At 43.3% G+C, this 27,974-nt stretch overlaps 3 protein-coding genes across 14 annotated transcripts in view; 1 reads left to right on the forward strand and 2 right to left on the reverse strand.

Annotated features, from left to right (window-relative positions):
• The window catches only part of LOC104687152 (rap1 GTPase-activating protein 1), a 57,625-nt gene extending 44,818 nt beyond the window's left edge, over positions 1–12,807 (forward strand). For 5 of the 12 annotated variants that reach the window (XM_019283832.2, XM_019283831.2, XM_019283825.2 and 2 more), the window contains one exon: positions 11,001–12,763. In XM_019283832.2, the coding sequence (XP_019139377.1) occupies positions 11,001–11,048 (48 nt within the window). In that variant the 3' untranslated portion in view covers positions 11,049–12,763. Of the gene's footprint in view, positions 1–23; positions 250–11,000 lie in introns of those variants that run through there. The other 7 variants (XM_039560679.1, XM_039560694.1, XR_005603158.1 and 4 more) reach the window with 6 other exon arrangements.
• On the reverse strand, positions 60–7,629 carry GSTK1 (glutathione S-transferase kappa 1). Its single transcript, XM_010396153.4, has 8 exons — positions 7,486–7,629; positions 6,847–6,928; positions 5,971–6,099; positions 5,519–5,619; positions 5,067–5,102; positions 2,279–2,395; positions 1,669–1,762; positions 60–359 (listed from the first exon to the last, which is right to left on the reverse strand). The coding sequence occupies exons 1-8, from the start codon at positions 7,549–7,551 to the stop codon at positions 319–321; spliced, it is 666 nt and encodes a 221-aa protein (XP_010394455.1). The 5' UTR covers positions 7,552–7,629; the 3' UTR covers positions 60–318.
• LOC104687230 (antigen WC1.1) lies at positions 11,662–27,922 on the reverse strand. Its single transcript, XM_019283824.3, has 16 exons — positions 27,853–27,922; positions 23,315–23,629; positions 21,518–21,826; positions 19,619–19,933; positions 18,471–18,782; positions 17,857–18,174; positions 16,841–17,155; positions 15,855–16,169; positions 15,056–15,118; positions 14,655–14,969; positions 14,429–14,464; positions 13,992–14,129; positions 13,590–13,691; positions 13,286–13,298; positions 12,963–13,021; positions 11,662–11,888 (listed from the first exon to the last, which is right to left on the reverse strand). The coding sequence occupies exons 1-16, from the start codon at positions 27,920–27,922 to the stop codon at positions 11,662–11,664; spliced, it is 3,222 nt and encodes a 1,073-aa protein (XP_019139369.2).
• Positions 27,923–27,974: the final 52 nt, after the last annotated feature.

Below are 27,974 nucleotides of genomic sequence, written 5' to 3' on the forward strand. Positions count from 1 at the left end.
CTATGTAATCCTCATGTTTTTAGAGTAAGGGAAAGAAAATCAACCAGGAAAGAAGAATGTTCACTCTGCAAGAAGTTAAATCTTTAATGTTAATCTTCGATCTGTTGAAGGAAAGGAAGCACATTTGTATTGGCAAACACGTCACCTGGCTGGTAATACTGGCGAGCCTTGAAACTCTTCGAAATTAGAGATGCGACCAAGCTGTAAAGTTAACTCTTAAGGATGAGAAAGCCATCTCTCCATAAAATTGAATACATTCAGATAATCGCTGAGGATTGTCATATATATTTTCCTTCCTATATATTTCTCCAGGACTTTTCACAGCTTGGAGCTTGGAACTGGTCCCAGCCATTTTTCACCTGCAAGACAAACCAGCACAAAAGAGACAGTTAAAATGTAATCCATAGAAGTGATTGGCCGGTCATTTTTCTGCAGCAGGATTGCTGTTCCTACTCTTTTGAAGAGTAACTACTGGTGATGGGATACAGATTTATATCTTGTTTGGCATGCTTCAGCCAGCTCCATAAATCTTTAACTGTCTAGTCACAATTGAAACTGTACAGAAGAATTCTTTTCCTCTATGATAGATGAGACATTCTGCAGGTCTGGGGTATTCCATGAGGGTCAAATCAGTTCTTTTTAGGACTCGTTTTTGGGGGGCTGGGAGTTACAAAAAAAGGGTGCAAGGCTGGGGAGTCAGAGAATCGAAAGGAAAATCTGATTAAGTCCTTGGAGTTGAGACGAGAAACCAGGCCACAACATTCCAGTCAGTATTAGTGACTACTGTAGTGGGTGCTGGGTACTCTTCTTCCTCACTCTCATGTTCATCAAGAATATTTTATAGAATCAGAAACTCATCCAGAAGACTAAAAAAAAAAAAAAACCCTCAAAAAATTTCCCTTCTGTTTAAGCCTATGACTAATACTAATTTGCATGAATTAATACTTTCTACTGAATGTTTTCCACAAATGCATCAGAGCTAATTATGTGCGTAATTCTTTCTAGAGACGTACTCTCTCAAGTGCCAGATCTTGAGCTCAATAGTCAAATGTCCTCTAACTCATAAAAACAGGTGACTTTAGTTTTATTATTTATCACAACCTACTTCAATCCCTTAAAGAATTTAGTGTGTATTCTGTTAATAGAAAAATGAAAAGAAGGATGGCCAGTATTTGAATAGCTTTTAAAAAGTTGTGTAGGTAGACACAAGTTATGGATTGGGGAGCTGTAATAATGTACTTTTACTAAGAAGGAACAGCTGTAATGTGAAAATGTTAGAACTACAAAAAAAAAAAAAGAAAAAAAAGAAAAAAGTATCACCAGCCATAGTCTTAATCTTAGCCAAGGCCTATTGTCCAGTACCAAAAGGTTAAGTACAAATATTTTGAGAACTGAAGAGTTTCAGTAGTAGTTTGAGAATGGCACATGGAGCACAAAGCATTGAAACATACCAAGAGAGGATGGAGAACTCAAGTTACTTCTGGTCTGGAAAATCTGGTCACTCTGAGTGTACTGAGACAGATTTCAGTCAGCATTTTCATTCCACGAGAAGAATAACCATATTTAACATTTGAAAGCCCTTAAGAGTGTTTTACTCAGCTGCATTACATATTTCATTACAAGAGGGTGAAAGCATAAAACCAAAGTGATGTTATGAGGTGGACTCACCTATAACACTGCCTAGCAGCTCTAAACGATCGGAGCCAAAAAAGAGATGAGGTTCCCCATCATAATGTGCCACAACAGCAGGCATCCCAAATGCCTATTGACACCATGGAGATGAAACAGAGAATGTTATAATGAGAGAATTTCTTGCAGACACATCATCAATCTCCAGGAATAAATCCCAATAACTTCTACTTTTTCTCCTCCCCTTCTTTTCACCTTCTCATTCTTAAAGATAAGTCTAATGAAGCCATTTGGAAGTAGATGTCTCTCCAGAGCCTGTGTGCCCCTTTTGAAGGAGCATAAGAAACAACCTGATTAATCCACAGTTCTGTTTCAAATAGCAGTAAATGGTATCTCTTAGTACTGGTCCTGTCCTTGCTGTCCAGCTGGAATGAGCTGAGTGGGTCAACCTTGTTTTCCCAGATGACAGCGAGATTAACTACCAACAACAGTGAGGTGGCTTTCACACACTGAAATACAAGGAGCACCCTGAAGGGATTGTCTATATAGTGCTTTCTAATCATCACCCTCATTGTTCCTTGCTTCCCTGTATTCCTAATAGGGAAGGAATGCATAGCTGTGAAGCCCAATGCCATTGGAAGCATCTCACCCCATATTTAATCGCTTCAGCTGTTGTCTCTTTCAGTCGGTCCTTCACTGCAGGGGATGAAATCATTTCAAGTGCCTTCTGGGAGAGCTCTGCTGAGAGCCCAGCCTGTCGGGCAACCTGAGAAAAGATTATATAATTAAGAATACTCTAATAGTAAATACTCTAATTCCTACCCTGGTCTAATTAATTTAATCTTCAGTATTATCACCTAAGGTCTACTGCCAAAAAAATTCAAAATACTCTTGAAGCACTTCTTGCATAATTGTCTTGCTGTATTCCCAACCTATTCATCATTTAACAACTCTCAGATACAAAGCAGAAGAGACATTTTAAACTTCCAAGTCCCAAATCGGCACTTTTTTCCCCAGTAGTTCTGAAATTGAAGAAAAAAAAAAAACCTTTGATACAATGACTCATCAGATAACTTACAAGAAAACTCAAGCTGGTGTTATGAAAAATAAAATCTCACTGTACAAGCTTACCAAGACAAACAGTTCGTGTGACAAATGTGGGATCTGTAAGTGATACTACATGAAGGACACTGTAAATCCCAGAGGTTAAACAGCTGCCGGTGTTACTGCTGTATCTTTTTCACCTCCCCTGTGCCTCTGCCACACAGGAATGAGACTAAGTAGCCAAATTCAAAGGTACAATGTTTATCTGGTAACACAACTATAAGTACCCCTGTTAATAAAGTGTTTCACACACACACAAAAAAAAAAAAGGTAAAAAGAAAAAAAAGAAATACAATATTGCACATGGACAAGTAAGCCTGCACATGCAGGTGTTAATGACTATTTCTTTCTTTCAATCACTTTTTCTGTTTAGCACCCACATTTTCTTGTACCTTCTCCCACTTACACATCAGGGAAATGAGGAGGGCTTTTTGACTGTGCTTGAACAGGAGGTTAAACAAGTGTAGCCCTGGACTAGAACAAAATGCTTGGTAGCCACAGTGTTTAGACTGCAGTATTTATACAGTGATGTAGTATCTGGTCCTCACCATTTCAGGGCAGAAAGAGTGCGTAAGTGGGCTGGGGCAGAATTCAGACTGTACATTGCTGCTATAGCAATTTATGTGAAGCTACTGCTGACTGAATAAAGAAGTAAAAAAAATACTGAGGAATTATTACCAAGTAAAATATGTTCCATTTTCTTGACGGATGTGTAAAATAAATTCACCTATAAAGACTCAGATGATTGGGTTGGGCCCTCTTATCCACCTTTGGATGACAAATTTCCAGAAGAGAGGAAAGTTTAGTACTTGCTGCAGGAGTGAATGAAGACAGACACAAGCAGACAAGGGGACACCTCCCTCTGCCTTGATGAACGGGGGGGATACTCACTGGCTGCCAAACTGTGACTAAATTAGAGATCTTTCTGAGTATGGAGTTTGTGGCACTGAAGTTCTGCATGTCCTTGCTTTATTTAAATAATGATGGATTCAGAGGCTATGTGACAATGTTCTGTATATAATTTTGTGCTGAGTCTAGCTGGGATGGAGCTGCTTTTCTTCACAGCAGCTGCTATGGTTTTGTGTTTCAGATCTGTGACCAAAACAATGCTGATAACATCCTAATTATTTTAGCTATTGATGAATGGTGTTTGCACAGTGTTGAGGAAGTCTCTGGTTCTCACTTTTCCCCCACAGTGAATAAACTGGGGCTTCACCAGAGGCTGGGAGATGACCTGAACTAACCAGAGATATACCATGCTCAACAGTAATTGGTGAGGAGGTGGTTTAGGGAGGTTAACCTTTTTCTTGGGAACTGGCTGAGCATCAGTCTGCATGTAGGAGGTGGTTCTTTGTTTTCTTTCACTCTGCTTCCACTTCTCTTTTGCTTATTAAGCAATTTTATCTCAACCCACAAGTTTTCTGTCTTCTGTTCTTCTTTTCCTCTTCCCCTGTCCTCCTGGGCAGTGGGAGGAAGCAAGTGAGCACCTGTGTGGTGCTTGGCTGCCTACCACAGTGAAAGTGCCACACTTTAATTTTATCCTTCAAATCATGCTTCTTAAAAAAGCAAAATGCAAACATTTGCTGAAATGTTGGTAAAAAAAGCTACATTAAGATGAAGCTGAAGTGCAAGGACTAGACTTGGGGGGAACAGCAAGACTGCAAGTTTCAGATTTCAGCTAGGGACCTTGGATAGGAGAGATTAGTCATGGACAATTCCTCTCTTTTCTTCATATTCCAAGAACTTAAAATGTAGAAAGGAGAGCCCTTCAAGAGGATCTCCTGGTATACTAACTTACCTGCCATCACAGCTTTTACTGTAATAAACAAAATCGAAACAGCAAAAGAAAGTACATCAAGAGTATAATTTCCAGGCATATAAGAGGGAAATACAGCACTGAGCTTAATAGAAAACCTGACTCCATCACTCCAAGGAAAGTCAACTTCCCCAAGTGTTCCATTTCACCTGGAAATTTCATATAGCAGCAATACCTCAATGCATTCTACAGAAACTTTTCATACTTTCATGACTGTTAATGAAATAATATCAACAGATAACTCATTGTCCCGCCTGGGTATCTTGCCACATGAATTAATAAAAAAAAGTGGCTTCTGGTTCTGAGTGTTATACAAAGCATGACAGGAAAAAAAAAACCCCAAAACATTCCAAACAGAGCTGCTAGGGAAATTAAATTAATTTTTTTTCTACCTGAAATTTTCCAATACTCCAAGTGTTCATTTGACTAAGCTGTGTTTCTGTCTATTACTGATCCAAGTCATCAATAAGAGTCTCTATCAAAAATGCAGAAGCACCAAGAAAAAGGAGACACTTACAGCCAAGATGTTCTCTGGCTGACTGATATCTTCATGCTGGTGAAAGAATAAAATAAGTAAATCAGCATTTAAGAAACAAAAGCTCAGCTCTGGACTTAAAAGCAAATTTTCTAAGAAAACAGAAACAAACCCAATACTAGTTGCTGGAGAAATGACCTCAGAAAAGGTCTTAAGTCAGCTAATCTAGGAATGTATTAAAGTGTTTTCTGATATGAACCACTGATCCACACAGCCCATTGGGACTGACCATATAGACCTAAAAGAAGGCACATTAAGCTAACTATAAGCTTGTTCTTTTCATAGTGGCTCCTGAACCATTGTGATTTAAGTTCCTGCTATGACTTTTCATTAAAAGACATTTTCTTCTTCTTGCTGAAATTCCACATTTGAATGATGTGGGACAGGAAAGGTGACAAGAAAAGGTCAAGAAGTTGGCCACATAAAATACTGACCTGTGACCAAAACCGCATCCAGAACTCCCTAGATAAGGGTTCTAGGTACTGTGGGTTTGTCATGTCAATGGCTGTGACAAAGCGCATGGCCGCCAGACTGCCTGGATTCGTGGGGAGACAGAGAACAGAGACAAGGCACAGGATCAGGAGCAGGGGTGGTCTGCACAAGTGCCACCTAAAAACAGCATGATCTCCCCTGTTAACAGTCCTGAGAAACCCACAGTCTGTAGTAGCTCTTGTTGATCCACAGTTATCTCCCACGCTAGTATCATTCACAGCCATATTTCTCCAGAGATTTCTTTCATGGCTTAGAATGCACAGACTTCATACTGCTCACAGGTTCAGGAAAGGGCTGCACACAGGGAATTCATCTCCACCTTTACTGGTAGGGAGAACTCAAACCAGAAGTGCTAGGGATGAGAAATACCAGCTAAGCTAAAACTCTTTCTTACTTGTAGCAAGGATACGCTGGAAGTCATCTCCGGACATGTGTACAGGCACCTGGTAGTATTTTCCCATCCTTTTTAGATCCTTCAGCATGTATTCAGCACGCTTTGGTAACATTGCTGGTGGCTTGTTACCTTTTAGGAAAAAGTTCTGTTGAGATTTCCAACTGTATTATAATAACACTGAACAAATTATGCCTCATGCATATATGTGCCTAAGGAAGAATCTAAGTTCATAGTCAAATTTCATATTGGCTTACTGGAACATACTCAGCTTTTCCAAATATAATGCTATGATTTAAACATGGTTTATTTCAGTTTTGCACTGATCAAACCTTTAAGATAGCTGAATCAGTTTTAAACCAAGGTACAAATGTCCTAGCAGGGATTTATGTTGCTTCAGACAGATTACTTTTACGCTTGAGAACTCCTAATGCATGGGTAAACTGATGCAAAGACTTGTTGATTCATGATTTGTAACTCTTGGTGATCTAATTAAGGCCAGGAGTACTGTTTCAGGACATCCTTGTATTCTTCCTGCATATTACAAAGTGCAAGTGTTCTACAAATTAGTTCTGGTTTAAAAATCTAACTGTAGGAAAACACTCCATATATTATTATTACTATTATTATTATTGTATTTTAGAACTGATGAACTTCGGCACAGACTGTCAGTGTAGTTGCTACAGTGTGAAATTCCTTGTGACTTATTTCTCAATCCCTCTGGAGCTCCACAGTCCTATAGTTAATTAGTTACTGGTGCCGAAAGGTAGTTCAGAGCTGGCTCTATGTGGGCTCTGCACACACCAAGGGCTTGCACACTAGTGCTGTGCTAGTGAAAAAGGTATCTCCCTGCAGTGCTAACCTCCCTATACTCCATACCGGTTTGTTGCATTATGCCACCAAGGAAAGCTGGACGGAAGCGCAAGTCAATATTCCAGATGTGCTGGTACCGGCAGAGAACCTGCAACGTGAAAGAGAAGCGATGGAGTCACAGTCAAGAGACGTCGATAGAGCTGTGTGCAGCTACGGCAGTAACCACTGCAGATAAATCCTTTCCCACTGTATTAGGGCTAGTCCTAAAGCCTTTTCTGGATGCTGCCAGAGAACTCTGATCTCAGAAGAACTGACGAGTCTCTATTCGTGCCACGACTATATAAGTCTAACTAGGGTTAAGTAAGGGCAAGATCAAGCTCATGAATGGAGGCTCGCACTTGTTAAACATGAAAACTATCCCCGAAGCAGAATGTTGAGCACTAACTCCTACACTGCCGTTTGGCTCGGACACGCTTCCCTGGTGTCCCTGGACTTCAACACGCGAGGGAGAAGCCCAGGCACCCCTCAGAGGTGAGAGAAAAAGTAACTGCGGGCCGGGAAGGGCACTGCCTGCAGCCGGCCGGGCGAGCTGCCCTTGAACGGCCCTGCCGAAGGGGAGGCGGCGACGGGACCGGCCGGGCGCCAGAGCCGCTCAGGCACCGCGGAGACCCGGGAGAGGCCTCTCGCCCTCTGCCGCCCCCTCACCTCAAACCCCAGCCAGGAGTACGGGGAGATCACATCGTAAAACAGCTCCACGAGCGTCCGACCCATCCTGGCCCCGTCCCGTGCCGCGCCTCAGCTCCCCAGCACCCAGCGGCCGCGGCACCGCCCCGGGCAGGGAGCGGGGCGGCCCTTCCGCCCCGTGGGATGGATCCTCCCCCGCCGCCCCTCCGGCTCCGCCTCCCCGCAGCTGCTGCTCGCTCGGCCCGGCCGTGCGGCTCACTTCGCTGTGTCTCCGGCGAATCCCGGCCCGGGAGGGCGAGGAGGGCTAGGATCGCAGGGGGACCGGAGGCAGCCTGTGCCCTTGTCCATGGCGAGGCCTGGGGAGAGCAGGCTCCCGAGGAGGGAACCCGGGAGCTGACTCAGCGGAGCAGTCCAGCATGTTTTCCCGGGAGCACGGCTTCCCTGCCGGATCAGCAAGCGATTTACGTGCCCCGGTCCTTTTATCCCCCTACCCTCCATGTTCCCACACTTGTTCCTCCTCCATTCACCTAAGCCCTTCCCTTTCCTCACCTTTGGTCCCTCCCTTGCCCATCCCACAGGAAGTCCTGTGCGATGCGGAGCCGCTCTCCTTCTGCCAGGGTTCCCAGCGCCGCGCAGCAGCCCCTGTAAGTTCTGGATGCGATCTGGAACGTACTCCTGGATCCTTCCTCTGGCTGTAATCTTGGTTTTTTAACAAAGCAGCTTTTTGAATTATGAGTAACTTCAACTCAAGAATGAAAAATATGAACTGCCAACAACAGTTTGTGGCCCGTCACTGAAGTCTTTATTAACACCTGAGTACCGGGCAGTGAGCCAATCGTTAAGAAAAGATTTTGGAGAGAGCCGGGAAGTGTGAAGTCTTTACCAGGCATATTGGTGGCCAAAAAAAAAAAAAAAAGGAATAAGTGACTGAATAAAAATTCTATTTAGGATAATTGGTAGGGCTTCTCCAAAGGGAAATCTTGCCTTACATTTTTCTCAAGTGGTCAGAAATACTGCAGAGTGTGACTTTAAAGAGCTGGTATAAGTCACTGCCTCAGGCATCCTCTGAGGTCTGTGGGCTCCTCTCTTCAGGCCACTGGAGCCTATGGATGTGACTGCTGCTTTCCCAAGTGCTGGTTCAGATAGTAGTGAGGCTGAGTGTGTGTCCCAGAGGGATAAATATGTACACACAGAGATGACTCCAACACAGCCGGCTACACAGACTGCAACAAGCACTGCTGCCTGTAACCCCACTCACACACAATTTCCTTTCCTAGCTGTTTTTTTCAAAAGTTTGAAAGATGGATTTGTGATGAGCTCAGCTGTAGCCGGATTCTCTTGGGTTTCATCCTGTAAGCATCTGTTTTCATCCTGTCTGACAGAAATTTTGCCTGATAGATCCCACAGTTAAGCCATTTTACACCTTTTATTAATCTTGTGCTGTTAATATGCTTTCAATCCAATTCCTCCAATTATCCTAAATATTTCCTTGTGCAGATCCCATTCAGGGGCAGACAGAATGCTGTAAGACTTTGGCTACAAATTTTAACACATTTCCAATATCAGTCCACTTGTCGCATTGAGGATTATATACCCCAGTTACCTGGGAAGCACTCAGCTCAACTGGATCGTTCCAATGACATCAGATGTTGCCATCTCTGAGTCCCCAAGGATCCCTTCTTTGTTGTCACTGCCTGGTGTACCTGGAGAGAACTTCTGTCCTGTGTAGATAGTTCTGACTGGGCAAATAGCCTGCTACACCTTTTTCTGGCATAGAATCCGTTGCCCCTGTCAGTTTCTGCTGCCTTTTCCTGTTCCTTGCAAACACCTTCTACTTTCCCAGTTTTCCTGTTAGTGAGCCAGGAAAAGTAGATTGCATGATGCAATTAAATCCCATGGGTGTATGAGTTTCCCACCTTCTGTGCCTCACAGCATGCCTGCAGCACACCTGTTAGGTCTTGTTGATGTTGCTGCAGAAGCAATCATCAAGAATTTCTTTCTCAAAGACTTGGCTGAAACAGAATTTTGATGATTTTCTTGCAGTTCAGGCTCCATTCCTAATAATCCCCAGAAAGCTGTCCCATGTATCTGGGAGGAAGAGCATAAATTTGAGATCTTCAGACAGCTTCTAATAATAAAACATCATAATTCTAAAAATTAACTCAGTAAAAAAATAATTTAAATGAAAGTATTTAAAAATAAAAGCAAAAAGTGTCCAGTAAATCTTAGCAACAAGAAATTATAAGAGAAATTTGAAAGATTTTCTTAACTGCCATGCTTGTTTATCTTCTAAGCATGTAATCACTTCTTTACAAACTTATGCAAACTAATCCTAAAAGCAGTTTGTTCTGGTTCTACTAGTGCAGGATTAGCATTTTATAAACAGTGGTGTATTTCCAGAAGAAGTCAGTACAGCTCAGCAGTCTCTATCAGTGTCCCAGCTCTTCAATGTCGTCATAGCCTGTATCTTCAGGAGCAGGGGATGAAGGTGTCTCAGCCTCAGAGGTCCTGTTCCTAGGAGTCCAGTCTGAAAACATGAAGGGAATAAGACTGAGAGATATAAATGCACATCCTGTATGTATTACCTCTGTGGTTGTGTAGCTGTCAGTTGTCTCCTCCAGAAATTAGAACCTAAGTTCTATTTTATGAGTGACTGTGAAAGACTTGAGAAATGCTTATGTCACTCTGCCTTCCACTACGTATATGCATATCCAAGGATCAAGCTTTGTACACAGTGTTAAAATGAATATATTCATGGCCTGTTAAAAAAAAATCTCTAATGTCTCTCTAGTTACTTGGAGTCCTATATTTTCATTATTTTCCATGTCCTCAATAGGCCAGAAATATTTATCCCTACCCCAAAAAGTAGAGTTCAGATCAGAAGGTGTTCTGCAGTTATATTAAATGCACAGATAAAGAAAATTCTATCTTAAATATTTTTTTGGTAATTCTTTCTGGATTTGATGGACTGACCTGACAATTTAGTGCTAGGTTAAAAACCTATCTGAATCCATCCTCCAGGCACTATCCACTGTCTTTAAGAACTCACAGAGAACAGGCTCTGAAAGACTGGGAAAACTTGAGCAACACATGCTAATTTTTAAGGTGGCATGTGTGGGAGAAGAAAGAGGATTAGGAGTTACAGAAAGTTCAAGTTCAGAAAGATATGAGAACAAATGAACTACTTGTAAGGAGACAGGAGCAAAAGAACAAACAGGCAGATAACAGATTACATGGGTTTATCAAAAATAATCCCCAGCAGCTGAGTCTGATTTTTCTTTCTGATTGTCTAAGAGTCCTTTTATAAGGGAGTAGAACAAATTGTCATTTAACTCACACACATGAAATTTTTGTACATACTCTAGAGAAATATAGTCTAACCCAAACCTCTGTAGACTGGGTACAAATTCAGTCAAAAGTGGTATACCTGGTGTAGCTCACTGCAGCTGGTAAGATTCTTGGATACCCCTAAATACAACAAAGTACTTTTATTAAATCCTAAGATAAAAGACACATATTCTTGTTATGTTTTCCAGATGATAACCTACTATACTATAATTCAAGTCGTCCTGGCGAAGTTTTGATGAACATAGAACGAGATCTAATAAGGACACATAGAAGGCTACAGATGAAGGGAGAAACACTCAACTGCGTCGTTTGAAAGATCCATGTCTAGTGATAGGTAGTATTCTACAGAGCAGGATTTGAAGCTGCATCAGACATTGAGCATTCTCAAGAGTGTCTTCTTGTTGGAAGGAAGTATCACACTGGCACCCATAAACAGAAGGATATGCTGTAAGAAATAAGAGCTGGTCCTTCTGCTCTACTTGACACTAGTAAGATCTCAGTACCATGCTGTAAAGAAATACTGTAAAATTTTGGTTTTGAAACAATTTTTGAAAGATATGGACTGTCTAACACGGACTGAATGGAGACACATAATGAGCAGAGTGTTGTCAACAAGGCCTAAGTAGAAAGTTGACTAATTTAGGTTGTGGCTGTCTATAGAAACAAAATACAAAACAGAACTGAGGACAGGTTTGTGAACAAACTGTTATCAGTCTTCAAGCACTTAAAAGGCTGTTACAAAGACGGCTGCCACCCTCGGTCCCCATGGTCATTCTAATAAGAAGTAACAGTTTTAACTTGCAGCAGTGAAAACTTAGCTTGGGTTGGCCACAGGCAAGAATTTTATGGCTATAAGGAAAGCAGAGCATGGGTATATATTAGCTGGCTGTAAGAACAGAACTGCACTGCTTTTCTAGCCTCACCTGTCTGTGAATCCTTGTTTCTGTCACTTTCTCCAGGGATCCCAATAATATCCTGTTCATTCTGCCCAGAAAGAGAAGCATCTCCAGGTCTATGAGCTTCAGTTGCATCATCATAACCATCTTCCAGGGCATTTTCAGGCGGTGGAGAGGTCTCTGGAACAGTACGGCTATTAACTATAGCAGGGAGAGATCTTCCACTGGGGAAAGCAGTAGCTGATGATCCAGCAACACAGGGCTGTAATACTGGCATGTCTGTGCTTAACTGGAATCCATCCCTCAGAGAACGTTAGTGTGCACAGTTTTATTGTATGTACATATGCTTACAAATAATACATGTGTAAATATAAGAGTAAATCAAAGCACTCCTGTTTCACTTTTTGCCTAGCAAAAAATATTCAATCTGAATAAGAAAAAGAGACTGTATTTGGAATAATTATCTTCTCTATAAGCACTTCAAAGCAACTAAGGAAAAGCTTTTCATTTATTTTTAACTAGAAAAAGTCTTTAATATAAGAAAGCAATAGAAAATGAAGACATGATGCAGCAGAATCCAGAATATGGGCAGCTGAGGTCCAAAACTGCTTGTGCTTTTAGTAGTTGATCTCTTGGACACCAGGCAATAGTTAAGAGAGCTTTTTGATCAGCTCTAGGAAAATGCAGTTCTTCTCCAAACACTTGCTCTCCCTCAGTTATTTCAAATTAAAAAAAACCACCAACAACCAACCCAAACCACCCCAAAACTCCCACAGCTAGGAATCTGGATTTTCTTCAGAGTGCTTGTATTTTTTTTAGATCACTCGGATTAAAATTCCCAAATTAGCTCAAATTATATGCCAGTGTTCCTATTTCTTCTTATGTCTTTCCTCTGTTTTAATTCTCCTCCTTTTTCTCAGAAATAAAGCAACAGCTTATAAGCTATTACAGTTGCAATATCTCAGAGAAACAGTTGTCAAACTGTTTTACTCATGTGACTGGATCCTGTAAAGTGTGTGCAAAACTACCAACAAACATTTATTTTGAATTTCTAATATAGAAGAGGAAAACTAGCACTTTTATATTAGATTGTATGACACTCTTCCACCACAAGAGTTACACAGAAAATTTTGGCTCACATCAAAACATCACTAGCACATGAAGTGAAAGTTGAATCATTCGTAATGCTTTGGATATTAAAAGTTACCCTGATTTGGGTATCTCTTTCTTTGTACAAACCCTTTCTTTCATCACCTTGGGTTGCTTCAGGACCATTTTCTTCATCACTGACCCCCCTATAGACCTGTTTTGAGCTCTCTGAATAAGAATCTAGACAAATGAGAAAGAGCGTGATATCAGATTAAACTCTCCTGAAGTGCTAAGACTGCACCATGAGAAAAAGAGCAGGCTCCACTAATACCACCCAAGTCCAACAGATTCTTTGGCAGTCAGTATTACTTCTGCAAGGCTTACAATGGAATAACCAAGAATCCCTCAGGGGCCCCATAACATCTCTACTGGATCATGAGGGAGGTAAGTCACAAAGGGAGAAAAGCAATCCACAGGAGGAAACCTACAGGGACCCAGTTGCTGTGAGGGAGATGCAAATTATTCCTTTCTTTGTCCCTGCTTTAAATAATTGCAGCAAAAGGGGGTTTTTTTTAAATTTGCTTGATGTATGATGATCTATGGTCTATGACTGCAGTGAGGACTGCAAAAACCAAATTGTCCCTAGGAGAGGAATTGACAGAGTCCACTGGGCAGGAAACTCCTTTCCTCAAATCCAGGAATTTTTAATTTCCCAGTAGATTTGGGACCTGCAAAGTATCAAACTGGGATCAGAAAGGAGGAGCTTTCCCTTGGGAAGAGCATGACACACACACAGACCTGAGAGGAAAGTCACGCCCTGCTTTTTCCTCATCAGGCTGTAATCAATCTCTTCATAGACAGCCTCGGAGAAGGGATCGTAGGATAGTCCGGAGCCTGAAAGTAAAAGGTAATGATCACTTACACAGTCTCTGCTCATACTCAGGCTGGGGTCATGAAAAGGAGAAGTGCCTTAAAGGGGTCTATGTGGCCTGGTTGGCACCTAGAAAGGCACCAAGAGCTGCTGACTGAGGATAAGCACCTCTGGGCTCTTTCACTGCCAGAAAGTAGTGAAAAAATCTTAGTGTGGCAACAGATGCTGCTCATCTCAGTCACCCACCCCCACTGCCTCCCCAGCAAGGTAAACATTTGGGGCCATGTAAAGGAGGTATTTCTTACCAGTCCTGAGAGACCCACCTCTCTGCTGTGCCCTGGCACGTCGGATCTGCCCAGCAAGAATGGCAAGGACCAGGCAGAGAAGAGTCCCTAGGATAATGGAGAGGATGACAGGCACTGAAAGTCTCGTGCTGCCTGTGGCAGGGCGGCGGGGACGATCTGAATGGAAATGAAGGGTAAACAGGTAGAGAATCAGATGTCCCAAAGGGCTGCTCCTCTGCAGCCTCTTGCTGTGCCCATGCTAGTAGGGTGAGCAGGGCACCTGCTGCTCTGTTATGGGTCCTGCTCAAGCAGATAGAATTCAGCATCTGGAGATGGTGCCATTCAGTTTTCCTTTATGAAAGGCTGTGGGAAGTGCTTTCTGATGAGCTGAAATAAACTGCTGTTTTATCTGCCAAGTATCAGGGACATTAAATTGTCATTTGATGAGAGAAAGAAAGGAGGGGGAAGGAATTTACCTGCTCTCGTGGGTGATGCTGTTGTTTCTGTCACACCTGCAAAAGGAAGGTGAGTCCAGATTAGGGAAGAGGCAAGTGTGAAAAATAGGAAGATCAGCTTCGTATAATTTGTGTGGTTCTTGCAGTCAAAAATATGAAAGGGCTAGTCACTGGGAAATATAGCTGGCATAATTCTCCCCTACCCACCTCCTTCCCAGACCTGTGTAATAAAGGACCAGTCACTAACCAGAGCAATTCACAGCAGCATCTTCCTTATGGTCACAGTTTTTGCCAAACAAAGGCTTGGTAGGACAGTCCCAAAGAGACAGCTCTGTTCCTTTACAGTGCACCTTCTCCAACCAGATGGGACCGGTTCCTTCCCCAAAGGCAGCTTCGCTGAGAGCAGACACAGCAGATCCACAGCCCAGCTGCCTGCATACAACGTTGGCATCTGCCATGTCCCAGGTGTCATCACAGATTGTTCCCCAGGAACCCTGGTGCCAAATCTCCACTCTGCCTGAACATTCATCCTCTCCTCCCATGACTCGCAACTTCTCCCGGTCTGCAAAACACAGAAATCTTCTGTTTTACTGAAACAGCAGGAAGGTCCACAGGGACCAATGAAGAAAAACAAGGAGGTGGAGGTACCTGAACAACTTGTAGAGTTTGGACACTCAGCAAGTGCAGCTGGAGATGTTGCCTCCCTTCTTCCTGCAGAATTTAAATAATTAAGTAAATAATTTTTCTCTGAAAAAAATCAAGGAAGTATAAAATACCTGAAGATTAACCATCAAGTTCATTGTTTCCTGAAATATGTATGGCCTGTTTAGTTCTTGGTGGATGGCTCTTTGGCTGTTGCTGTGAGTAATAATTTTCCTAATGGTTATGCTGTCCTTCTCATGGGGCAGCTGCAATCTCTTTCAGGATATCTGAATGTCATCCAGAGTTCATTTGTATTATAGTGAATGTATATGAATACAGGTATTGATGCCCACAGGTGTGAAATGCTGTCATAAGAGCAGGCATTAGAAAGGGACCTTTAGAACCAAACTGATCTGTACACTTGGCCATGGCTATGTGTATACACTGATATGCCTCCATACATGTAGAAACATAGACTTGCCTCTACACCTCTTGGGAAGTCTCATCCCAACTCAGATCTCACAGACTGACTATGTATCATAGATTTTTGCATTAAAAAATATGCAATGGCACCATCCTGTTAGGGAATTCCTTGGGATTTCACTGGGTGACAGCACTCTGTGATTTTAATTCACTCCTTTGAGTCAAGGATATAGACAAAGAACAATGTTGCTGCCATTTGCATGAAACTAGAAATAATATATACCAGATAACAAGTGAACATAAGGTAGTTACTGCAACGTCCACATGTGCATGCATACGTTAATGTATATGTCTGGCCATATACAAATGCATTTCTAATCACCAGTGCAAGTAATATGGGTCTCTTCTGCTCGGTTATCACACGACTGAGGATTCCAGGGGTCTGACTGACACTGCCAGAGAGAGCTGTGCTGCTCAGTGCACTCAATGTGGTCCAGCCACGTGGGCCCAGACCCTCTGCCATATTTGAAGTCTGTTGCTATTCTTCCTCCCTCTCCACAGCCCAGGTGTTTGCACACAGTTGCTGCGGTGAGCTGGGACATGCGATTGGAACAAACGCTCCCCCACGTCCCGTTGTAGAAAACTTCTACACGCCCAGCACAGTCATTGCCATTCACCAGCCTCAGAGCCAGGAAATCTGGAAGTGAAGACATAAAAATGGAATTAGTGCCACAAACTTCTTGTGACTTGTTTCTTCCCTGCCTGTGTAATAGCACTTCATTTACAGTGCTGACTGCCTGTTTTGGTTCTACCTGTATTGTGGAGCATGGATGCTTCAGAGGCTGCAGTCCTTTTAGGATTGGTACTGGCTCCATAGTGGGCCCTAACAGTCTGCACTCCCTTCAGGGGTCATCAGTATTTTTTTCCACATCTCTTCTATTTCTCCTCTCTCTTGCTGTTGCCATTCTGTCTTAAATATGTGTGAGCAGAGCCACCATAAACTGCTTGGATTGTCTGATGCTTTGGTGCACAGTGGGTTGTTTCCATTGGTTTCAGAGGCAGCTGTAACTGACTAATGAGCACACTGCTCCTTGCAGTGGAAATCTTTACAAACCTGTCCAATTTATCCCCCAAATATCCTACCACACCACAGTCTTTTTTGTATGTATGTGTGTGTTGGTGCTTAATATGGGCTTCTGTAGATCCTGTGTACCCTGGTAGGACCAAGAAGATGTGCTGACCAGCTATGCCTCAAGTAATCAAGACAGCAAGAGGCTGTCCTAGCAAGTCTCCACTGTTCTCTACTTCCTGTTCATGCAGCCCTCCTGTTTGAACCCACAGGCTCAAAAGAGGGTTTTCCAAACACACCTGAGCACAGGACTCCAGCATCCTCTTTGTGTTGGCAGTTGTGCTGGCCCCATGCCCTAGAGGGACATGCCCAGAGATCAGATTCAGCCCCAGTACAATTCACGTCATCCAGCCAGATCTGCCCTGACCCTGCTCCATAGTGAGCAGAGACGAATGCCTCGATGGCATGTCCACATCCAAGCTGTTTGCAAACAACGTTGGCATCTGATAGATCCCAGTTATCATCGCAGATGGTGCCCCAGATGCCATGATGATAAAGCTCTACTCTCCCAGCGCAGCGGTTTGTTCCATTCACCAGCTTCATCTGCCTGCTGCCTGTAGGAAGAAAATCCAGCTGCCAACATGCAACACAACTATAATGCACAGGTCAGCATAATGGCAATGTTTCTGAAGCACTTTTAAGACATCATGTTCTTGTTATATCCCAATTCTTCTGCTATGGTTGCTTGGGCAGAAGTCCTGTGAGGCTAAAATTGCATAAAGGGAAAGGCCTACTCGTGCATCAGGTAGATGTTTGAATAAGTTCTGTGAGATGTTGCAACAAGGAGTGTCTAATCATACTAAGTATACATAGAGGCCACCTTGTCTTAGAAAGCCAGACAACCTGTTTTCTATCTATACTCATTTAGTTAGAGACAGAGACTGTTCCTGTTGCAGATGGGTTACAAAATCAGAGAAGAGTAGAAGCAGTTGTAATATTCTGTAGAAAGGCTGCAGGTATCTATACATATGGAGATGTCACAAAATAAAAGATATTTACTTCTCAGGTGGCAGTAAGAATGCTTGGCAATCATAGCCAAATTAGTGTTCTTATGGCTTCTGTGTTCTAAGAGTTCTTTTTGATTCTGGAAGATAATTCTGTAAGAAATTCAGATGACGAAAGTATTATGTAAATTACACTTGCTTCCTTAACTATCATCAAGCTCAGACTCATACCTACTTAAGATCTGGTGACACCACAAGGTGGGCTGAAGAAACCCTAGGAAACATTCTGTACCTTTCACACAGTGACTCACCCAAACAAATCACACCAACATCTTCAGAAACTCCTGTTGGCACTGTCTGATGATGGGAGGTGTTGCAGAGCATCAGCTGAGTCTCATTTCCAGTACACTGGACACTCCTTAGGCCAACAAGACCCATCCCTCGCTCAGACTTTGGAAGGTAATAGGCTTTCTCGGCAGTTCCACACTGGAGCTGTCTGCACACCACATGAGCATCCTTGATGTCCCAGTCATCATCCAGGACTCTGCTCCACACACCATGGAGGAAGATCTCAACTCGCCCATCACAGCGGCTCTCGCCCCCTGAGAGTCTGAGTGATTCAGCAAGACCTGGGCTCAAGAGAGCTGGAAAACATATTGAGTAACATCTACTGCTCTTACTGCAGTAGGAATAACTTGCAGGAGAGCTATGGAAGACAAATTTCTGTGCTGGTAAAATATTAATTCTCACCACTGATTAAGGAGACTGTCCCTGTTAAGGCTTTGTTTGCTTTCATGCACACAAAAGCCTGTGATGGGAAGCGAGAAAGGCTTCCCCAGCTCATAGTCTAGATCCTGTCAGTGAGATCACCAGCACTGCTTTGGTCTGAAGTTGCACCACCCATAAAAGGCCACTGCTGACTTACCTGAGCAAGTTACAGTGGCTGCTTCTTTGGCTGAACATGTTGGATTCCCCAAAGTCACTTGAGCACAATCCCACAGGCAGGACTCTGTGCCTTCACAGTGAAAAGCATCTCTCCATATAGGCCCATTCCCATCCACAAAACCATCTTCCATCTGGATTGACTTTGCATAGCCACAGTTCAGCTGATGGCAGAGAACACTGGCAGCTTGCAAATTCCAGTGGGAGCGGCAGAGTCTTCCCCACGTGTCTCCATGGCGGATCTCCACTATGCCAGAGCATGTGGTGCCATTCACCAGCCTGCCCCCTGGACACCCTGAATGTAAGAGAAAGGGAGTACTGGAGTGTTACATTTGCAATTGCTCATGGGCATGACCTGGAAGTGACTGGGAAATGGGAATGAGTTTTCCTTATCATTCAGTAGTAAAAATGACTTAACTGGGCCAGACTTGTAACTAGAAACTTCCATACCCATAACAAGACTTCAGTCCATCCTATTTTACTGAGAAGAATGACTAGAAATCAGGATCAGGTCCCATTTGGAAATTTTAAAATCAGGGCACTAGGTTTTGGGGCTCTGGGTCAACCAATAGACCTTAAATGTTCAGACCGGTATCACCAAGGGCCTACAGTTCTGCATCCTTCAACTGCTGGTCCAAGTCCTCACTTAAACCTCGACCAGGAATTCAGTCCTTGCCTCAAGTACCTGACAGGTGTAACTGTCTCCAGTCTTGTCTCATGCTATGCCTGGCTGTCCTCTCCAGCTGGACCCTACATCTCACTGATTGCTTTGACTTCTCTGGGGCTGCACATAGACCTTATTACCAGTACCTTCCTCTGTGCAGGTGCTTTGGATTGTGCCTTGGTGACAAGGGCTCTGTCTGTGCTGTGCTCAGCCTCTGTGCCCTCATCCTGAGCTGTGGAGCTGCCCTGTTCTTGCTGCTGCCTGACACAAGGAGCATTTCAGAGAGAGCAACCTTGTGGTACAGGCGAAGTGCAGCCTTGACTCCTGTTGCAGCAGACAAAAGATGGACTCCACATACGCCCTCCACATACACCCTGACTCCACATACACCCTCTGAATTTTGAGTCCATATTTTTCCTCAAGGAAGGAGTTTTTCAATTTTCTCCTTAGACCTTTCCACTGCTCACCTGAACACACCACACGAGCCTCTTTTCCAGCAGGGCATTCATCATGACTTAGAGCACGCACAGGACAGTCTCTCAGGCGTGAGCCATTCTTCTTGCAGCTGAATGTGCCATTCCAGACAGTCCCATTTCCTTCCCCAAAGGACTGTTCACTTGGTATCTGTAGTGCAACTCCACAGTCTAGCTGCTGGCAGATGATATTGGCAGCTGGTAGATCCCACAGGTAGTCACACAGGGTTCCCCATGTCCCTCCGTGAAGAAGCTCTACTCTCCCTGAGCATGCAGTACTGCCATTTGCCAGCCTGTACCCACCGTAGCCTGCAGAAAGAACAAAGGAGCTTAGCAGTTACTTTTGGTTTTCTGTGCCGTTGCACTGAAAGCTGTAAGAGACCTCGATAAGTGCAAGGAACTAGCACTTATTTATGTGTCAGGTTACTGGAAAGCATGCTGGAACAGGATGCTGATAAGCCAGCTCCAAAAAACCCCTCTATATTTTTTGTGAGGTAGCCTGCACTGTATGACTAAAAATCTTTTGTCTCTTTAAGTTCAGTGTCTCTTCCTTGCTCTGCTCTCTCCTCCCCCCTCAATACTGCTTCTACCTTACAACATCTTCTCTTTCAGAGGCAGTTTCAGTACTACCTCACACATGGTAGAGTAGGAGCAACTGGTGTCACTCTCTTTCCCAGTAGTTGGTCATGTCACATTTCCTGGTAAGTAGAAGCTGCAGTGGGGAATTCTCAGCTTTTCTCCATGCCCCACAGAAAGGCTCTGAACACCACAGGCCATATCCATCAGCATATTCGCAATAAATTAAGGGCAGCATGGGTGGCACTGTGGTGTCCTACTGCCAGCCCCATGCAGTCCCTCTGTCTTCTCACACTGTTACTTTCTACCCTTACCTTGTCCTTGCATTGTACCCCTAATGAGACCAGGATTTCAGCTCTGACTGAAAGACTCTGACTAAGACTCTTGCAAGACAGAAGCAGGAGCCAAGGCCTGTTAGATGCCTTAACTGAGCTATTTGGCTGCCACAGCTCTCCAGCCAGTGGTCCAGGTCACTGTGGTTAGGGGTACAGTGTCCAAGGCAATCTTGAAATAGAATGGAGACCTTTGACTGGACAATGGACATGAAGTGCAATCATTTTCCAGGCTTGTTTTGTGAGAAAGTTGCCAGCAGTTCTGCCCCAGGTTTACTTTACCCTTTAGAACTGTGGCCTCAGGAAAAAAGTTGTGTTTGCTAGGTCTAATCTTCGCTTTTGCAGCGGGTTGCAATACAGAGCCATATTCAGAGCCCCCAGCAGCTGTGACTGTGTGGAGTTTTTAAGTAATGTTACCTGCCAGTCACAATGAAAGTCATCTAGGCCTCTGGAAACCTTTTTATTTATTTATTTTTTTAATAACTTACAGTTGTAGCTTGTGCCTCCTTCAACCTTTTGGCGATAGGGTACCTCTCCCAGTTTTATAATTAACTAAAGAGCCAGGGATTAACATACACACTGGCACCACAGGAAAGAAATTAATGTCTGAATATTCCTGCTTGTCTGCTCTGGCCCTTTTTCCTTTTATTCATAAGAGAAAGACATGTAAAGCATTCTTAGCACTGTTGAGTGCTTATCTCTAATAGCATAAAAGAAATGACAGCCCTTTTGGAGTCTGCCTCTGGTGCAGTAGTGAAGTGGTTAGAACAGCCCATGTTAGATGCAGACTCTGAGTAGAGTGAATGAGTGAGTGGGACTACTCTCTGTTATTTCCTGGTCCCCCTTGAATGGCTCAAGGCATGATGGGGGAAGCATCCAGGGATCCTGAGGACCATAGAAGTGTGCAAAGGCTCTGAACTGTGGTTTAACAGGAAGAAGGCATAGAGGACAGTGGTGAATTACGTCCATCAGCCCAAAGTCTCACCTGAACACACAACAGTGGCATCATGAGAGCACGTGTTAGTGTGGTGTATGTTCCTGGGACAGTCTGCAAGGTGAATCTCATTCCCTACACAGTGAAACTCTTCTTGCCAGATCAGTTCATGTCTGTCTCCAAAGTGAGTTCCTCTCAAGGTATCCACAGCGTGGCCACACTCTAACTCATTACATACAACTGAGGCAGTTTTGAAATCAATGTGTGAAAAACAGACAGTCACCCAAGATTCTTCTTGCTTTACTTCCAAATGTCCTGAGCAGGCAGTGTCCCCTCCAGTCAGACGCAGATCAGAGAAGCCTGGAAAAAACCAAAAACCAAGAAATCCAGCATCAAGGGTTGGTTGTACTAACCTATTTTCATAACTCCTGTACCTCAGTGGGCAAGACACATGTCACTTCTCTGAGGATCACTTATACTTTTAAATTGTGACTGGGGCAATTCCTGTATACCACTGATAAGAAAGAAAATGGTGTATGGGATTGCTCATTTCTCAGTATGTGAAAACACTAAATCTTTGGGAAAGAAGGAGGGAAGCTTTGAACATCTGCCAATGACTGAGAAGTAGCAATCCCCAAGTAGATAAATAGACAAATAGTCATTTACTAGTGTGTGTCCTTGAGACTTCATTATTTCAGTGAGTAGGAAGCTAAAGCACCCTAGGAAGAGGAAACAGGAAATGTTCTACCCAGTTTCAGAAAAGGCTAAGAAGACAGTCTGGAGATCTACAGGCTGACCAGCCTCACTTTGGTACTTGGGAAAAATATGGAGTGAATCTTCCGGGAACACATTTGTGGGCACAAGGAGATGAATGGGAAGAGTCAGCATGATTTTATCAAGTGTGTATTATGCCTGTTAGACTGTATTGCCTTCTCTGATAATAATGGATTTATGGATGAGGGGACAGCAGCACATGTCATTTACCTCACATTTAGCACTGCCATTAACATTGTCTTGCACAATATTCTTATGTCCAAAAAGTAGGATGTTACAGTCTGGGTGGAAGGACAACATGGTTAAGCTAATTGAACAGTCAGGCTCAGTCATTAGTGAGTTAATCTCTACCTGAAGATGGTCAGCAAGTGGAATATCACTTGTTGTGTCTTTCCAGGGGCCTGTTCTCTTCAGTGTCTTCTCTTCATGGACAAGGTGATGGAGTACACTCTTATGATTTTGGGGGGGAGGGAGATAACCACGAGGGCAGAGCTGCCATTCAGGGAGATATAGACAGGCTAGACTAATGGGCTGACGGGAACCTTACAAAAATCAAAACAGGACAAATGTAAAGTCCTGAAGCTGGGAAGGAAAAACCTCTTACAATGGTTTTTCTCCAAAGAGTAAAATCTTGCATAGGGAGCAGCCAGACAGATATTGGACTTTTTTTGCCATTGCAGACTGTCCTGTCTTAGCTAACGTGAAGATCTGGAGAAGAAGGGCAGTTGTAGGACATAACACTGCATTTTCTTGCTTCTCCACCTACGACTGCTTTTTTAGCCCCCATTCCTGGTCATAGACAAGTTCAGTACTGCTCTCCTGTTGCCTGGGAGAGCTGTGGTAGAAACAAATAATGCTTTTTTTTCCCCTGTTCTATGTCACTTAATATGCCCATTCTATGTCATTGCTGTGTCCAGGCAAAGTAGACTTGTACTTGCAGTCAGCAGAAGACTCAATGCTGAAGCAACTTGCTTTGGATGACTAGAGGGAGTACTTGGCTTTATCCAACCCGGACAAAGTTTGATCCCAGGCTCGTATCTTTCTTCCATTATACAAATTTGGATCACTTCTTACCTGAGCAGATCACTCCAATATCAAAGTAATGGGGGCAGGTAAAAGAACCCCATCCTGTGTGTGTGCAGTTCCAGAGAGCAGATTCATCACCACGGCAATCAACTCGGTACAACCACGTCGGTCCAGTTCCTTCTCCAAAAGGAGCTCGATTAAGGGCCTTAACAGCATATCCACAACGTAGTTGCTTACAAACAACCTCAGCATCTTTTATGGTCCAGTCACCATCACACACGGTTCCCCACTGCTCCTCATGTTTTACTTCCACTCTCCCAGAGCAGGGGCCCGTTCCGTTTGACAGCCTCAATTCATCAGCACCTTTAGATAGAACAAGGTTATAGAAAGGACAGAGCCCAATCATGATTATCTATTGCAGATGTTAATGAGATTATTATTACTCTTAATTTACTCTTACATCGGATTTATTTGGTTCACTTTTCTAAATAGTCCAACGTTAAAGGTTTGGGGGCTTTTTGCAAGGAATTATGTGTGTATTTACAAGCATGAGCTAACTGCACTGCTAAAATGTAAGTTATTTCTAATGACAGGCAACCTTTCTCTTATACTGACTTATCAGGGCTGTGAAATGCCGAGTAATGTCCCTGCTTTGTGATTCACAAAGCCTGCCACAATAGACACTGCCAACTGGAGTGGGTGAGGGGACCACACGTCAGTGTGTGATTGCTACGGTAGATGAAGCTTCATTTTCCTGTGAGTTAATTGGCCTGGAAGCCAAGTCTGTGTGTGTGTCTTTGGGAGTGGGATAACTGGAGGAGCTGGCTACTACAGGGACCAGAGGGGCCAGGCCAGCTACTGCAGAGGTGGTAAGGTGAGGGGGTCAGCTGAAAGACCCAACTCAAAGTTGGCTTTCTGGGCTTCAAGGGCACACTGCCGGCTCATGTCCAATTTATCCCCACCAGTATCCCCAAGTTCTTCTCCACGGGGCTGCTCTCAAGCCATGCATCCTGAGCCAGGTACAGGACCTTGCACTTGGCCTTGTTGAACTTCATGGGGTGAGGCTCATTTTTCAAACCTGTCAAGATTCCTCTGGATAGCATTCCTTCCCTCAGTGGCTGCACCACTGAGATTGGTGTCCTCTGGAAACTTGCCAAGGGTGAACTCAATCCCACTACTAATGTCAGTAATAAGGATTTTGAGCAGTTCCCATCCCCCTGAGGGACACCACTTGTCACTGATCTCCATTTGGACATTGAGCCATTGACTGCAACTCTTTGGACGCATCCATCCAGCCAATTTCTTATCCATTGAATAGTCCATCCATCAAACCCACATATGTCCAATTTAATGACAAGACTGTTGTGTGGGACCATGTCTAAGCCTTTACAGAAGCTGATAGATCATTATAAGGCCACTGGCTCTGTGTATGTTTGTGTCACATGTGTCACATGTCGCATGTTTCTGTCTGTGTGGGCAGCCATGTACAGCTGTGGTGTGTGTGGGTATACATTTGTATATGAGTATTACATACGTGTGGCTGTTTGGACTAAAAGTTAGCCTCACTACCAGTTGGAGTCAAAGTCACTGGTGTTTAGAGCATGAAAGGGGATACCCATGAAATAGGTGGAAAATCAAATGGTAGAAAATCACGTGCAGGTCTGCTGTATTCCCAGGTTAAGGACAAACTACAAGCTAAATGTGCAAAGGAAACAGGAAGAAGTTGGCCACTACATCTGAGTTTTGTCCTCAGTTTGGTCAGATTTGCATTTCAGCATGTTATGAAACAGGTAAATCCCTGAAGAGGCCTGGCAACTTCTTTTGGGCCTGGAGGATTACTCAGATTCACCACATCGCTAAAGGAGGTTTACAGGACAGTCACATAAGAAGCCTAATAACTTTGGGCACAAATTTTCACTGTTTCAACACCTGACACACAATGGAATATTAAAGCAAACATTTACCTGGGTTTTCCACCCACATCCTCTGCCCGTGGGCCCATTTAAGCACAGATGTGGACCTTCTCCCATTGCCTGTGCCATGTGGCAGGTGCATCTGTGTTCAGGCACAGCCATGCCTGGCTATGGGCCCTGTTGATCTGCACTCACAGCCACAGTGACCAGGTGCCAAGAGAAACCTGCAGTACTCCTGCAGACCCAGCACTGGGCACTGATGTGAATGGAAAGCAATGCAGCTATGCAAATCCTGAAAATAGTCTGGGAAGATCATCTATCAATGATGGCATTTGATAAGTGACAAAAGATGATTTGCACTAAGAATCTTGGGTTTTCCTGTAAGATTTTTTCAAGACAATCCGTTATGTAAAATATCACCTTCCCTCTCTTCCTCCAAAGAGAGAGGTGTTTCTACGTATCACACATCTTGCTGTGGTCTGACATTGTGAAATGACATTATATAATTTTTCTTTGCATTTGGAAACAAATCTAATTCCTCTCTCTGCTCAGTGCAAGTGTGTCAGTCAGCCCATGAGCTGGTGCTAGTGCAGCCACTTCTTTCCAAAACTAACCATTGTTTCATTTCTTATTGCAGAGTAAACTGCTAGCAGTAGTCAATTGGAAGGCAGTTTTGCCTCCATCTTCATGTGGTTTTTAACTGCTTCATCAGACACAGACAATGTGGCTTTGACACAGGATAGCCTCTTATACACAGCAAAGGCTTTACCTCTTTCCTAACACTGCTGAATTTCCTTGCAATTTCCGGCCTATCATTTAGATTTGGAAACGAAAAAGAAGAAAGGTGGTTATTCAAGTGACAATTGGTAACTTCCAACCCCTTTTTTTTTCTGTAAAGTATTCTGTCTCCTCAAGTTTCCTGAGTTAGAAAGTCACATACATAGCACAACCCTCAGATAACTATGAAACCACTTTGTGCCTGCAACATGTTGTCTCAGAGGGAGCGTAATCTTTCTGTAATAAGTCTTGTAAGTTTCTTGAAAGACATTCTGGAGAACAACCCCCAGGCTATTTGAAAAACATAGTCCAAAAAAAGAGTTTTCTCAGCTAAAACATTTATACATTTAAAAGAGAAATGAATTCTAAGAAAAGTTGAATTCATCATACATTTTTAAAGGAACCAGATAACCTATTTCTATTAGCCATATCCAGGAGCAAAACCAACAGCTCTTCACTCAACTATATAACCTCTCTGCACCTGAATTTTTAAGTAATTGTATATCTGTCATTTTCAACATGTAACAGCATGCAAGACTGCATGCAGAGGTAGGCATAACCCAACTGACAGATTTAAATATTTCCTTAAAAAAGCAATCATTTGCTGTAATCAGTCTTCTCTGAATTTTTTATAATACATACAGGGACAATTTTGTATTTCCTCACACACCACAGCATGTCCCACAAATACCTTCATTGAATTCAGTGGTTGGGTGTTTGGCTTGGCTGAGAAGGCATGAGATTTCTGCTTGCTCCAGCTGAAAACCCAGTTCTTCTTGTAGGCCAAGGATGAGAATGCAGCATGCATTCCTGTCCCCAAGCCCTAAGAGGAGGTTTTCAGCCAAGGCCTGCTGCCTCAGGGGCAGATTGCCAGCTCACTCCCTGAGGGTAGTGGCTCCTGCACTGCTCTGCACAGTGCTCCATGCCTGGGGAACATCAGAACTCCTGTAGTAGCATGGAGAGTGCAAGTGCTACTGGAGCAGAGATGAGGGTTGTAGGTGCTGATGATGTTGTCAAGGTAAAGCTACTCTTGTCTGCATCTTCCAGTCATCTGTTACTGTTCCCTGATGTTAGCAAGGAGTTGGCACAAAACTCACTCTCATTTCTACAGTACGGCTCAGGTGACATGAAAACATCACTACAAAGGTGTCCAGATAAAAATGTTTCGTATTATGAAAATGTATGTCAAGAATGCTTTCTGTTCTCTGCCATGTGAACTCTGACTGCATCCACACAACTGGAGAGAACCTTCAAGACTAGGGCCATGCCATAGCAAAGCATCAACTGTGAAGTCTTTTTCTCCTCATATGGGGATGAACCACCACCACAATGCCATAATGTCACCTCCATGTATAGAGAGAAAAAAATGAGGTTTACAAAATCTGTCTCTCATCACCAACATCAAGCATGTACACATAGGTCTAGAAGAGCAGAGAGGCAAATAGTGATAAGCTTCAGATATGCAGGCACAACTGAGGGGATGTTGTGTTATCCAAACTCCACTGGACACACAGGGCAGAGACACATCATTTTAACTGGTGTTGAACAAAGACCTGGAATTATTAATTCTGTCTACAAAGAGCTCAGCAGGAGAGATAAGACAGTAATAAGAATACCCAACCATGTTTTAGTACAACTCAACAGTTTACAAAATTTGGACTTGAATTCTTATGAGAATAGCCAGTCACTGATGTCTGAGTAAAATACAACATTTTTACAAATGGCTTACCCTTCTTTATCTCAGGATTACCAAGGAGATTAAATCAAAGACAGAAACATACTTGAACACCTTTTTGTCACTTTGCTTTACAGGTTCATAGAATAACAACCTATTTATATTAAATTTGCATACTTTTCTTATCTCACTGCCTTAAGTGAAATAAAGTATGTACTTACCCAGAGAGACTTGAATGGAGAGGAGAAGCAACCACAACACTGGAGTAGAAAGATGTTCTTTTATTGCCATCCTAACCACAGACAGATGAAACTTCACTCTCCAGGTATTCCCTAGATCAAAC

Source organism: Corvus cornix, chromosome 1 (genome assembly GCF_000738735.6).
Source record: "Corvus cornix cornix isolate S_Up_H32 chromosome 1, ASM73873v5, whole genome shotgun sequence".
Lineage (NCBI taxonomy): Eukaryota > Metazoa > Chordata > Aves > Passeriformes > Corvidae > Corvus > Corvus cornix.

Coding starts and splice junctions, on each gene's coding strand:
- GSTK1 (XM_010396153.4), bottom strand. CDS start 7,551: ATGGGTCGGACGCTCGTGGAGCTGTTTTACGATGTGATCTCCCCGTAC. Junction 6,929..7,485: donor ACTCCTGGCTGGGGTTTGAG/GTGAGGGGGCGG, acceptor TTCACGTTGCAG/GTTCTCTGCCGGTACCAGCA. Junction 5,103..5,518: donor GGATGCGGTTTTGGTCACAG/GTCAGTATTTTA, acceptor TTCTTTCACCAG/CATGAAGATATCAGTCAGCC.
- LOC104687230 (XM_019283824.3), bottom strand. CDS start 27,922: ATGGCAATAAAAGAACATCTTTCTACTCCAGTGTTGTGGTTGCTTCTC. Junction 21,827..23,314: donor TATTGGAGTGATCTGCTCAG/GTAAGAAGTGAT, acceptor GGTTTTTTCCAG/GCTTCTCTGATCTGCGTCTG. Junction 14,970..15,055: donor AAACTCTACAAGTTGTTCAG/GTACCTCCACCT, acceptor TGTGTTTTGCAG/ACCGGGAGAAGTTGCGAGTC.